This window comes from Sciurus carolinensis, chromosome 4, assembly GCF_902686445.1.
Source record: "Sciurus carolinensis chromosome 4, mSciCar1.2, whole genome shotgun sequence".
Lineage (NCBI taxonomy): Eukaryota > Metazoa > Chordata > Mammalia > Rodentia > Sciuridae > Sciurus > Sciurus carolinensis.
Genome location: NC_062216.1, coordinates 116,693,563 through 116,706,905, shown reverse-complemented (window position 1 = coordinate 116,706,905; position 13,343 = coordinate 116,693,563). Strand labels below are relative to the sequence as shown.

Genomic DNA, 13,343 nt, shown 5'->3' with positions numbered 1-13,343 from the left:
AATATTTGTGAATGTTTGATGTTTTCAGAAGGCATCAGCTATTTGGTTGGGGAAAAAGAAGGTGAGATCTAGAAAGAACTGTTCAGACTACAGAAACCCTGTCTGTGGTACCGGACGTGTTTGGACCACCTCATTCCTCTGGCTGTTTCTTCCCAGAACAGGTAAAGGTGTCCCATAACCTGTAAGAGTTATATCCATGGTAACTGAAGTTTGTAAGAGCTAAGACAGTTCCTAGCTTTGACCAGTCTTGATGTCTCTTCATCCTGGACCTCTCCCCACATCCCCACCTGAGCATTGCTTCTTTTCAACAGGGCTGATCCACTGATCCACTATGACCCAGACCATGCTTCTCCTTTGCTGTGTCCTGCTGTCTCCAGTGGCTGCTTTTCCAAGAAATGTCCAGAATGAGGACCTGACCCTCCAGCCATCTTTCACAGAGACTGGGCACCCAACACAGGCGCTCTCCAGCCAGCTTCCTCTCCCAGATCCCAGCACCTGCCAGAATCTCTTACACACAGTCCCCTCCTTAGCCCCTCTGCCTGAGTACCTGTCCAGCTTAGCTCTGAGGATGACCCTGGAGGAGGTTGGCTGCCCATCTGAGGCCCACTATCTACAGCTACAGCTTGTTAGGATGGGAGGAGAGGACCTCACAGAAACCCTCGTCCATGAGAGTCAAAAGTACACTCAGAAGGAAAGAACTGGCAATAATGAGGCCATTCTGAGGGATTTGGGAGGAGTGTCAGGGGAGCTGAGGAGGGTCCAACGCTCAGTTACCATCCCTGAGGTATGTACCTCTGACCATGGGTGGGTACTGTATGAGACAGCAGCACTGATGATTGAATTTGCTGAAAAACTTCCTTCCACTGATCTGGTAAGAGAGTTCAAGACTTCTGCCATTAATGTTACCCAGAAGTGCACGGATGAATCTTGGGAGCATTTGGAAGAAGTAAGCAAAAGGCTGATAAAAAGCCCAGACATTGAGGATGTCACACTTCCTATAGAAGATCAGGTGTACTTTATCGTTCAAACAACAACCCTTCTGAAACGTGTTGTTCTGGACCTGCTCCAGAAATATTTTCAGGCTTATTTTGGGTAGAGTAAGCCTCCAAATCATCACATTTACTTTTCAAATGTCTCTAATAGAGCTGCATAAAGGGACTGGGCACAGTAGGTAGGTAGAAATGTTGGGGACAGCTTAGGACAAATGTATGCTCTCCTTTGATCCAAGTGCTGAACGACTTGTGACTATAAGCAGCTTTACTTCTCAGTAGGTACTAGCTCCTGTTTTTTCTCCCCATTTATCTTTCTTTCAGTTGTCAAATAATGTGGGCATTATAATTTCTTCCATTAATCTACCTTGTACTTTCTGATTCCCTAATTGAATGCCATGGGTTGCTTATGTTAATTTTTTAAACTGAAAATAGAAGTAAAACGCTACTGCTATATCAGAATTGGTTTTTGGATCTTTCTTGACTGGGACTCTGTGGCTCCTTTTGTGACCTGGAGATTGAATATGGCAAGGTCATGTAGGAAATACCAGTGTCCTTTGAGGCTAAAGACTTGAGCAATCAATACAAATGGGCAAATATTCGTAGAGATCGTGTCTCTTACTGATCATCAAGGAAAGTACCTATCTTCCCTCTTCATGGGACAGGGAACTGGGCAGTATCTGCACCTGAGAGCTTTCTCACTTCTAACTGGAACGTATGGCAATTTGGGGCCCCATAACTATGTGGAAGTGAAACAGGAAGTCTTTGGTGATCTGTAATGCAGAGACCAAGAAGAACAACTGAGTCCTATTGTCATTTCCTGGGCCCAGCTTAAAAGGAATAGGAGCTGAGGGTTGAAGGGTGAAAGGTCCTTTAACTGAGTCCTGGGCTCTTTTCAGAGCACAGCCTAAGGAAAACAATTCCCATTCTAGCATAGTCTGATCCAGCTAGGCATCACCCAAGACCCAACATGATATGACTTTCTCCTTCACTGCCTCCTGCTATATTCTGTAGTCGTCATTTCATGTGGAATGCAGAACAAGAGTTGGTGCCTTTTTCCTCACTTCTAGAGTGGGGTGTGGGGGCAGGGCTTGCTTATGCCAGATCCTGCTTTCAAAGGCTTTGACTAACTGCAATCACTTGATCCCTCTATCAGGGATCCTGATAGACTTGATACTGAGCCCTGGAGCAGGTTGACCACAAGCCCAATTTCTGGATCCTTTAGCTTCGTCTAGAGGCTGTGGGATATATGTAGCATACAATTTTCTTCAGCCAAATACAAGGCACAAGGACAGCAGCATAAGACCATGAAGTATTGTTCATGAGAAACTTGTGCTTTATACAGAAGCTCGGCACAGAAGGGACATGTTAATTCTTGACAAGCTGTATGTGTGGTGCTTAAAACCCACTGAACCATTTGATTTAATGGTTGTAAAAACTTAAAAACTGAATAATTAACAATTATCACCAATATCCAGGTATAGTGTTACATGCCTATAGACCCAGCTATTTAGGAGGCTGAGACAGGAGGATCAAGTAAGCCCAGGAATTTGAAATGAGTCTGGGTAACTCAGGAGACCCTAAGTCTTTAAAACAAACAAACAAACAAAAGGGATTACACATGCCTGTAATCCCGGCAGCTTGGGAGACTGATGGAGGAGGATTGCAAAATCAAAGGGCCTTAGCAACTTAGCAAGACACTGTCTCAAAAAATAAAAAGGGCTGGGGACATGGCTCAGTGGTTAAGACCCTCTAGGTTCAAACACTAGTACCCCCCAAATAATAATTCCACAGCACTACAAAAAAAAAAAAATCAAGTCTCTTCTCCAGATATTATATAAAATAAAATATATTCAACAATGATTTGTGTTGTTGTTTTGTTTAATTTTTGATTCATTGTACACAAATGGGGTACAACTTTTCATTTCTCTGGTTGTACAACTATGATTTTTTAAAAATATTTTTTAGTTGTTGATGGACCTTTTATTTAATTAATTTATTTATATGTGGTACTGAGAATCCAACCCAGTGCCTCACGAACACTAAGCAAGCACTCTACCACTGAGCCACACCCCAGTCTTCTACTATGATTTTGACAACCTGTGATTACCCATATTGATGAAGGGAATTCTTCTTACCTAACAATTCACACACACAAATTTATCCCTCATAAAATTGTGTGACTCCTTAAATCATATATATGCTTATATGCTCTATATGCTAGACTCTAGACCCTATAATAAGTTTAAATTTACCAAACAAAAATTGGATGCCCTAGATGCGAAAAGGGAGAGATGTGGAGAAAGCCACACAATCCTGCAACTCTTTCACAGATACAATAATCCACAAATAATGAAAATCAGAGGCAACATATCATAATAGTCCTTGTTGAAATTCCAGAATGACAGTGATCTTCTGATTGAAGTAAAGAGGAGGAATCTGAGGGTATATTATAACAGAATTCCTTATAGTTTTAGGGACTATATGATTACCAGACCTCTCCTGTCCAAGAATTTGGAGTACAGTGGAAATATTCTATATCAGAACTGTTCAATGTGACACGTCTTCTGAATACTTTAAACATTACTATTGTGACTGAGGACTTGAATTTTATTTATTTTTGCTTTCCATTTTAAATTTATTATTAATTTTTATTCTTGGTATTACACAATAATGTCTCTAGGTGTTTCAAACTGAATTGTGTGCCCCACCACCACCAAATTCATAAGTTGAAGCTTTAACACCCAATATGACTGTATTTGGATGTGTAGCCTTTAAGCTATATATCTGCATATATATACGTATATATGTACATATATACATATATATGTATATATACAGTTTTATATATATATATATATATATATATATATATATATACAGTTGCTACAGTTAAGTGAGGTCATAAGTGTGTGACCCTAATCCAATAGGACACATGTCTTTTAATTTTTTTATGGTACTAGGGATTAAACTCAGGGCCTTACTTATGCAAAACAAATACTCTCTTGTTGAGCCATATGCCCAGTCCTTTTATTTTATTTTGAAATGGGATCTCTCTAAGTTGCCTGGGCTGGTCTCAAACACCTGGGTTCAAGTGCTCCTTCTCTGTCTCCCAACTAGTTGAAATACAGGTATGCATCACTGAGCCCAGTGGACACAAGAAAAGATAGCAGGAATAATTAGGCAGAGGGAAATGCCATGTGAAATCACCAGCAAAAAGGTGGTCAGTCAAAAGCAAGGAGCTAGGTCTTAGGAGAAACTGTATCTACCAACAACTTGATCTTGTACTTCTAGCTTCCAGAACTGTGAGAAATAAATTCATATTGTTTAAGCCACCCAGTCTCTGTGTGTGTGTGTGTGTGTGTGTGTTTGTTTTTTGCATGGCAACCCTAGTAGACTTATATGCTTGGTATGCTTCCCCCCGCCCACCCACCTATTTCTGGTACCTCACTGGTACATTGATCTGAAAACTTATTTTCTTCTTCACCCTGAAAAAAAAAAAACTTTTTTTCACTTCCTTTTTTTAAGTTTAGGTTTTAAAAATCATAGTAGAAACACATAACATAAAATAAAATTTACCACCTTATACATTTCTATGTGCACAGTTTAGGAGTGCTAACTATGTTTATATTGTAGTGCAACCAATTTCCAGAAATTTTTCATCATGCAAAACTGAAACTATATACCCATTAAACAACTGCCTATTTTCCCCTCCCCTCAACTGCTGGCAACCAACCTTCTACTTTCTGTTACTATGAATCTGAGTACTCTAAATATTCCTCACGTTAATGGAATTATACATACTTTGTCTTTTTAGAGACTGGTTTATTCCACTTAGCATAATGTCCTCAAGATTCATCCATATTATAGTATATGTCAGAACTTCCTTACTTTTTTTTTTTTCTTTTTTGGTACCAGGGATTTGATGTAGGGTGCTTTACCACTGAGTCACAACCCCATCCTTTTTATTTTTTATTTTTGAGACAGGGTCTCACTAAATTGCTTTAGCCTTGAATTTGCAATCCTCCTACATCAGTCTCCTGAGTTGCTGAGATTACAGGTGTATGCCACCACACCCACTCCAGAATTTCCTTGCTTTTTAAGGCTGAATAATACTCAATTGCGTGTACAGATACTCAACTTGTGATTGGAGTTATCTTTTTCATAAATTGAAAATATTATAAGTTGAAATGTATTTAATGCACCCAACCAACCAAACATCATAGCTTACCTAGTCGACCTTATATGAGCTCTGAACACTTATATTAATCTAAAGTTAGGCAAAATCGTCTAACACAAGCCTATTTTGTAACATAGTGTGGAATATCTCATGTAATTTATCAAATGCCTGTATCGAAAAAATGCTGGCCATACTACACATTGTAGAGTGTAGGTTATTGTTAATTGTAGTAGTATTAGTATTATTATTACTTTTGGTACTACTAGGGATTGAACTCAGGGGCACTCGACCACTGAGCACATCCCCAGTCCTATTTTGTATTTTATTTAGGGACCGGGTCTCGCTGAGTTTCCCAAGATCCTACCTCAGCCTCCCAAGTTGGGATGACAGGTATTGGCTACCTCACCCAGCTAGGTTATTTACCTGTTGATCACATTGTTGACTGGGAGCAGTGGCTCACCACTGCAGCCCAGCACCTCAGCAGAGTACTGTACCACATATGGCTATCCTACAAAAAGATCTAGCTTCAAAATTTGAAGTATGGTTTCTACTGAATGCACTTCACTTTTGCACCACAGTAAAACTGAAAGATTATAAGTCAAACCATCCTTAGTTGGGAACTGTTTGTATATACCACATTTTGTTTATCCATTCTTCCGTGGAGGGATACCTAGACTGCTTCACTTCGGGGCTGTTATGAATAATACTGCTTATGAACATGAATGTGTGTAAATATCTTTTTGAGATCCTACTTTGTTTTGCAGGGGAAGGGAGACCAGGGATTGAACTCAGCGGTGCTTAACAATGAACCACATTACAGCCCCTTTTATTTTTTATTTTTGAGATAGGATTAAATTGCTGAAGGCCTTGATAAGCGGCTGAGGCTGGCTTTGAACTTGTGATCCTCCTGCTTCAGCCTTCAGAGCTGCTGGGCTTACAGGCGTGCACCACTGCACCTGGCTTTAGATCCACTTTTAATTCATTTGGATACACACACAAAATTGGAATTGCTAATTCATATTATAATTTCTTTATCAGGGGGTGGTACTGGGGATTGAACTCAGGAACACTTGACCACTGAGCTACATCCCCACCCCCAGTCCTATTTTGTATTTTATTTAGAGACAGGGTCTCACTGAGTTGCTTAGTGCTTCACTTTTGCTAAGGCTGGATTTGAACTTTCGATCCTTCTGCCTCAGCCTCCTGAGTTTCTGGGATTACAGGTGTATGCCACCATGCCTGACTGTAATTTCATTTTTAATTATTTGAGGAATTTACACTGTTTTCCACAGCATCTATAACAATTTACATTCCCGCCAGCAGTGCATAAGGACTCCAATTCTTCCACATCTCTAGCAACACTTGTTATTTTCTGGGTTTTTAAATGTTTTGGCTCAAAAAAAAAAAGAAAAAAAAAATATATATATTATATATTAAAAATATAGGGTTGGGGAGATAGTTCAGCTGGTAGAGTGCTTGCCTTGCAAGCACAAGGCCCTGAGTTCCATCCCCAGTACCGCCAAAAATATATATATATATATCACATATATATATATATATCACATATATATATATATATATATATATATATAACAAAAAAGGAGCAGTCATGTCATGTCCCTGAAAAAAATATATATTGGGGCTGGGAGATAGCTCAGTCGGTAGAGTGCTTGCCTTGCAAGCACAAGGCCCTGGATTGGATCCCCAGCACCCAAAAAAAAAAAAAAAAATATATATATATATATATATATATATTTACACATATAGTAGCCATCCTAATGACTATTAATGGGTATGAGATGATATCTCATTGTAATTAAAAAAAAATTTTTTTGTAGTTGTAGATGGACATAATGCCTTTATTTTATTTGTCTATTTTTATGTGGTGCTAAGGATCGGGCCCAGTGCCTCACACATCCTAGGCAAGTGCTCTGCCACTGAGCTACAGCCCTAGCCCCTCTCACTGTAATTTTGATTTGCATTTTAGGGTAGACTTCTATTTCTGTGAAAAAAATCATTGAGATTTTGACAGGGTTCACATTGAAATCTGTAGATTGCTTTGGGTAGTATTGACATCTTAACAATATTAAGTCTTATATCCACAAGCATAGGTGTCTTCACTTATTTATGTTTATTTCTTTCAGCAATGTTTTAGAGTTTTTATTACAGGCGTGTGCCACTGCACTGGCTAAATTCTTCTTTGAACATTTGGTAGAATTCAGGGGTTGCAACCATCTAGTCCAGAGTTTTTCTTTGTTGGGAAAATTTTTATTATTGATGCAATCTCAATAATTTAGTTTTCTATTACTTCATCTATTGCTTCATGATTTACTCTTGGCAAGTTATGTTTCTAGGAATTTTCCATTTCATCTATATTACTGAATTTGTTGGCATACACTTGTGTGTAGTATTTTCTTATTAGCTTTTTTATTTCTGTTAAATAGGTAGTAATGTCCTTACTTTCATTTCTTTTTTTTTTTTTTTTATCTCTTGGGGTCAAATCCAGGGGCTCACACATGCTAGGAAAGCACTCTATCATTGTGCTATACCCCAGCCACCCTCCCTGCCCACCCCCACTTTTTTTTCAGTACTGAGAATTGAACCCCCGGCCTAGCAGAAGGTAGGTAAGCACACTACTATTGCGCTATAACCCTAGTACTTTTTAAATTTATTTTGACCCAATCTCACTAATTTGCCCAGGCTGGCCATGAATTTGTGATCCTTCTGCCCCAGCTACTCAGATTATTGTGTGGGTCACCATGGCTGTGAGCCCTCATTTTTCATTTTGAAAACCTGAGTCTTTTCTCATTTTTGTTCTTTTCCAATATTGGGGATTAAATCCAGTGCCTCGCACATGCTAGAAAATCACTCTACCACTGAGCTACCTCTCTAGCCCATATATATATATATATATATATATATATATATATATATATATATATATATATTAGTTGTAGATGGACACAATACCTTTATTTTATTTATTTATTTTTATGAGGTGCCAAGGATTGAATCCAGTGCCTCACACATGCTAGGCAAGCGCCGTACCACTTAGCTACAATACCTGCCCCTTGTACATTTTTTTGAAGAACCGACTACTTTTGGTTTTACTGATTTTCTCTATCATTTTTCTAGTCTGTTTTTTATTTTGTTTTTGGTACCAGGGATTGAACCCAGGGGCGCTTAACCACTGAGTAACATCCCCAGTCCTTTTGTTGTATTTTATTTAGAGATAAGTTCTCACTGAATTGCTTAGGCCCTGGTTAAGTTGCTGAGGCTGACTTTGACCTTGAGATCCTCCTGCCTCAGCCTCCTGAGTCACTGGGATTACAGGTGTGCACCACTGCACTTGGCCACCCATATATTTTTTAAATTAAAAAAAAATTATGTCTGGATGCAGTGGCACACACCTATAATCCCAGCAGCTCTGGTGGCTGGGGAAGTTGAGGCAGGAGGATTGCAAGTTCAAAGCCAGCCTCAGCAACTTAGCAAGGCCCTCAGTAATTTAGTGAGACCTTGTCTCAAAATAAAATATAAAAAAGAATGAGAATGTGGCTCAGTGGTTAAGCACCCCTAGGTTCAATCCCTAGTACCCCAAAACAAACAAACAAAAAAACCCCCCAGTTCTTCTGCTTTACCTTTCCTCCCCTCCAGAAGATATAGAGGACCTTTTCCTATCTCAATTATAGGCCTAATGTAAAACCTTAGAAAAACAAAGATACAGACCAGGACCAGCAAAACCCAAAAGGGGAAAGTTCAGTTTGTCAATATGGGGCAAAGATGAAAAGGACAAAGTCTAGGCCAGGAAAAGACGCATAAATATTTGCAAATGCTATATCCTTCACAGTTTTGGAAGCCATCTGCTTTCTGGTTTCCTCATGATTCTGGCTGGAATAATGGAGAAGATGGGATTAAAAACAGGCTGGGGTTGTGATTCAGTGGTAGAGCACTTGCCTCACGCGTGTGAGGCACTGGGTTTGATCCTCACCACCACACAAAACAAATAAATAAAATAAAGGTACTGTGTCCATTTACAACTAAAAAAAAAAAAAGTCATTCAGATTATGAAGATACCAAAGTGAATGAAATATTTGGACTATATTCTTCTTCTGGCACTTTTCCTCCTCAAACCAGTGAAGCTCTCCCATAACTTGTAAGAATGGGGGAGAGCTTTTGTCCACCGTAACTGAAGTTTGTAAGAGCTAAGACGGTTCCTAGCTTTGACCAGTCTTGATGTCTCTTCATCCTGAGCCTCTCTCCACACCCCCACCTGAGCATTGCTTCTTTTCAACAGGGCTGATCCACTGATCCACTGATCCACTATGACCCAGACCATGCTTCTCTTTTGCTGTGTCCTGCTGTCTCCAGTGGCTGCCTTTCCAAGAAATGTCCAGAATGACCCTCCAGCCATCTTTCACAGAGACTGGGCACCCAACACAGGCGCTCTCCAGCCAGCTCCCTCTCCTCAGATCCCAGCACCTGCCAAGATATCTTGCACACAGTCCCCTCCTTAGTCCCTCTGCTTGAGTACCTGTCCAACTTAGCTCAAAGGGTGACCCTGGAGGAGGTTGGCTGCCCATCTGAGGCCCACTATCTACAGCTTCAGCATGTTAGGGTGGGAGGAGAGGACCTCACAGAAACCCTTGTCCGTGAGAGTCAAAAGCATAAAGAGGAGGAAGGGATTGGCAGTACTAAGTACTAATTGTACTAATACTAATACACTTGTCATTCTGAGGGATCTAGTGGTCCTTCAGGGAAGCTGGAATAAAGTCAGCACTCAGCTACTCACTCTGAGGAAAGTATCAATGGTGGTAAATATTCTTACCAGGGTGGTAGATCTACCAGTAAGTTCAGATAGTGATTGATTCTGCTGGGAAGCCATCTCCCACATGGTTAGCATCGCAGTTCAAAACTTTTGCTACCAACATTACCTAGAATGGCAGGTGTGAGTCTTTGGAGCATATTGAAGAATTAGGCGAAAAGCGGTAGAATCCCCCAATTAAGAACCTTTCAGGGCTGGGGGCGTAGCTCATTGGTAGATTGCTTGGCTGGCACGTGTGGGGCACTGGGTTCCATCCTCAGCACCACATAAAAAAAAGAAATAAAGGTATTGTGTCCATCTATTACTAAAAAAAATTAAAGAAAGAACCTTTCAGTGTCCATGAACAATGACAATGTAACGTACCAAATATTCCATCGCTATTCTGAAGTGCTGCATGGGGAAAGTGATTCAGGAATTCATGTAGGCTTAATTCAGATATTCAATACTACATAGAGGAGAAGTTTTTCCCAGGGCAATGTTCATGGGATTCAGTAAGTCATTAGAAGTGTTGGAGACTGTTTAGGATAGATGTAGCCTCTTTATTGAATCCCTGTGCAAACATAAAAGTGACTGGTATTATCCTTGCCCCTCCCCATTTAGTATAGGTCTCAGCTCCTATTTATTTATTTTTTCATGGGTATTGAACCCAGGAATGCCTTACCATGAGCTACATCAATGCCCAGAACTTATTTATTTTTTTTAATTGTTGTTTTTGAGACAGGATTTCACTAAGTTAATGAGGCTGGTCTTGAATTTGTGATCCTTTTGCCTTAGTCTCCCAAGTCACTGGGATTACAGGCATGTGCTACCACAACTTACTTTTTTCCTTCCTTCCTTCCTTCCTTCCTCCCTCCCTCCCTCCCTTCCTTCCTTCCTCTCTTGACTGAACCCAGGGGCACTCTACCACTAAGCTACATTCCCAGTCCTTTTTATTTTTTATTTTGAGATAGGTCTTGCAAGGTTGCCCAGTATGGCCTTGAACTTGGAATCCTGCCTCAGCTTCCCAAGAAGCTGGGATCAAAGGGGTGTGCTACCATACCTGGCTCCCTCATACTTTCTAAAATCCCAACTAGATGCTATGGCTTGCTGATTTAATTTTAAAACTGAAAAGAAAAATAAAACAAAAGACTTATAAACATCTAATCTCTCCTGATTTTGAATCTCCCTGGCTTCTATCATGAACTGAGTGGTAATATGGCAGGGACATAGAGGGAATGTCAAAGGACAAGGTCTTAGGTATTGAGGTTGAATGTGTGACAAGTGGACAAGGTCTGAACGCCCAGTACAAATGGGCAAATATTTGCAGATATTACATCCCTTACTGATCACAGGGTAAAACAAATATCTCCTTTCCTCCTGGTACACAGACTGGGCAGAACAGGACTGAGGAGCAACCAAACATTCCAAGGCAGTATCACTTCTCAGTGAAAGACTGGACTGTGTGGTAATTTGGGGCCCCCAAAAGTGGGTGGTTAGAGAGGAATTCCCTGTAACCTAAAAATGGGAGAAAACAGGTGGGAGCAACTGGGCTTCATTTACCATTTTCTAAGACCTTAATTGAAAAAGAATAGAGGCTTTAACCAGTCATTGTGGAACACACCAAGGTGGTAATCCTAGTGATCTGAGAGACTGAGGCAGGAGGATTGCAAATTTGAAACCAGTCTAGGTGAGACCGTATCTCAAAATAAAAAGGGCTGGGGAAGCAGCTTAGATGCAGAGCTCCCCTAGTTTCAATCCCCAGTATCTCAGGAGAAAAACATGTTTTTAAAAAGGAATAGAGGTTTGGAGGTAGGTGATGGATGATTTACGTGTTCCTTAAATGAGTCTTGGGTTCCTTTCTGACTTCAGCCCTTAGAGAAATCGTTTCTTATGTTTTGGGGTTCTCCTTTTTCCAGGGTACTCTGCACCAGACATGTATAGCTTCAGACTCATCATGATACCAGTTGAGGTTCTTCTTTGCTACCTCCTGCTGCATTCTGCGGATGCCATTTCATATAGAAAGCAGACAAATGTCTCCATGCACCTTTTCTCATCCTTGGGATCTCCTCCACTCTTCTCAGACTTCTTGTCTTGCCAGACTCTACTTCCAAAGTCTCTACCTGGCTTTGCCCACATGGCCCTTCTACCCAAGTTCCTAGTCAGCCTGGCTCTAAGGAACGCCCTGGAGGAAGCTGGCTGCCATCATGATGCCTGGACCTTGCAGCTTCAGCTCTACTGCTGGGCTGGTGTGAACGCAACACAGGGCCTCATCCACCATCTTCAAGGACTCCAGAAAGGCAGAAGCACAGAGAGCAGAGTGTCAGGGGAAGCCCTAACCTCTGCTCTGCAGCTGTTATCCAGGGAGCAGCCAGGGCAAAAGAGGGTGAGGCGCTCCTTCTCCACTAAGGACTGTGAGAATGAGCAGGAACAGGCTGTGCATAATGTCATCAGACTATTGCCAGGAGTGGGAACCTACTATAACCTGGGCACAGCTTTCTACTATGCCATTCAGAATTGCTCTGACAAGGCCAAGGAAAGAGGCCAAGATGGAGCCATAGATCTGGGTTATGACCTTCTGATGACCATGGCAGGACTGTCAGGGGGCCCCACAGGTCTAGTGATTAGTGCTACACTTAAACCAGCATTAAAGGCTGGTGTACAGCAACTGATCCAGTATTATTATAAGAAAGAGACAAACATCCCTCAGCCAGAGACCAGCACGGAGGGCTTGTGGAGCACCTCAGATGTGAGTGACTTGGAAGAAACAACTACCATATTTCCTTTGGTGTCAGAAGTAGTCAGTCCAGGGTTGGGGATGTGGCTCAAAAGTAAAGTGCTTTCCTGGTATGGGTGAGGCCCTGGATTCAATCCCTAATACCAAAATAAGAAAGAAAGTAGTAAGTCCAGCTCCCCACTAGGGGTGAGTCTTATTCAAGAGCTATGGCTTAGATCTTGGTGCTGGGAATCTTAGGATTGAAAAGTTGTTAACCACATAATGAACAAACTGAAGATTCTGACGTACTGTATCTGCGAGTGCTCAAAATCCCCCTGCGGGGCAAGGGATCCGAATCTCCTGATTTGTTATTCTGGAGGAAGACAGTTCTATCAAATATAGGAACTCAAAAGTTTGGGGTTTGAAATTAGAAGAAAGTTTTGAATCCAAGTTCCACTTGTTATTGCCCTGCTGATCACTGAATAGTAGTCTCCTTCTCAAAGCTCTTTTTAAAGTTTCTAAAGCGGGGATAATGATTTTCACCTGAACATGTTGTTGTGGAAATTAAAAATGATGCCAAGAACCTGAGTGTTTACCTCTGTACCCTCAATAAATGATAACTACTTTTCCTTACTCCAAGCTTCTACTTTATTTTTCTCC

General features: G+C 40.9%; 2 protein-coding genes across 2 annotated transcripts; both read left to right on the top strand.

Moving 5' to 3' along the window:
• Positions 1 to 1,451, top strand: LOC124983305 (apolipoprotein F-like). The gene is made up of 2 exons (XM_047550489.1): positions 1 to 161; positions 312 to 1,451. The coding sequence occupies exon 2, from the start codon at positions 332 to 334 to the stop codon at positions 1,094 to 1,096; it is 765 nt and encodes a 254-aa protein (XP_047406445.1). The 5' UTR covers positions 1 to 161; positions 312 to 331; the 3' UTR covers positions 1,097 to 1,451.
• Positions 1,452 to 11,301: 9,850 nt separating this feature from the next.
• On the top strand, positions 11,302 to 13,316 carry Apof (apolipoprotein F). Its single transcript, XM_047550789.1, has 2 exons — positions 11,302 to 11,435; positions 11,887 to 13,316. Exon 2 carries the CDS (start codon positions 11,904 to 11,906, stop codon positions 12,822 to 12,824), a length of 921 nt encoding a protein of 306 aa, XP_047406745.1. The 5' UTR covers positions 11,302 to 11,435; positions 11,887 to 11,903; the 3' UTR covers positions 12,825 to 13,316.
• Positions 13,317 to 13,343: the final 27 nt, after the last annotated feature.

Coding starts and splice junctions, on each gene's coding strand:
- Apof (XM_047550789.1), top strand. CDS start 11,904: ATGTATAGCTTCAGACTCATCATGATACCAGTTGAGGTTCTTCTTTGC.
- LOC124983305 (XM_047550489.1), top strand. CDS start 332: ATGACCCAGACCATGCTTCTCCTTTGCTGTGTCCTGCTGTCTCCAGTG.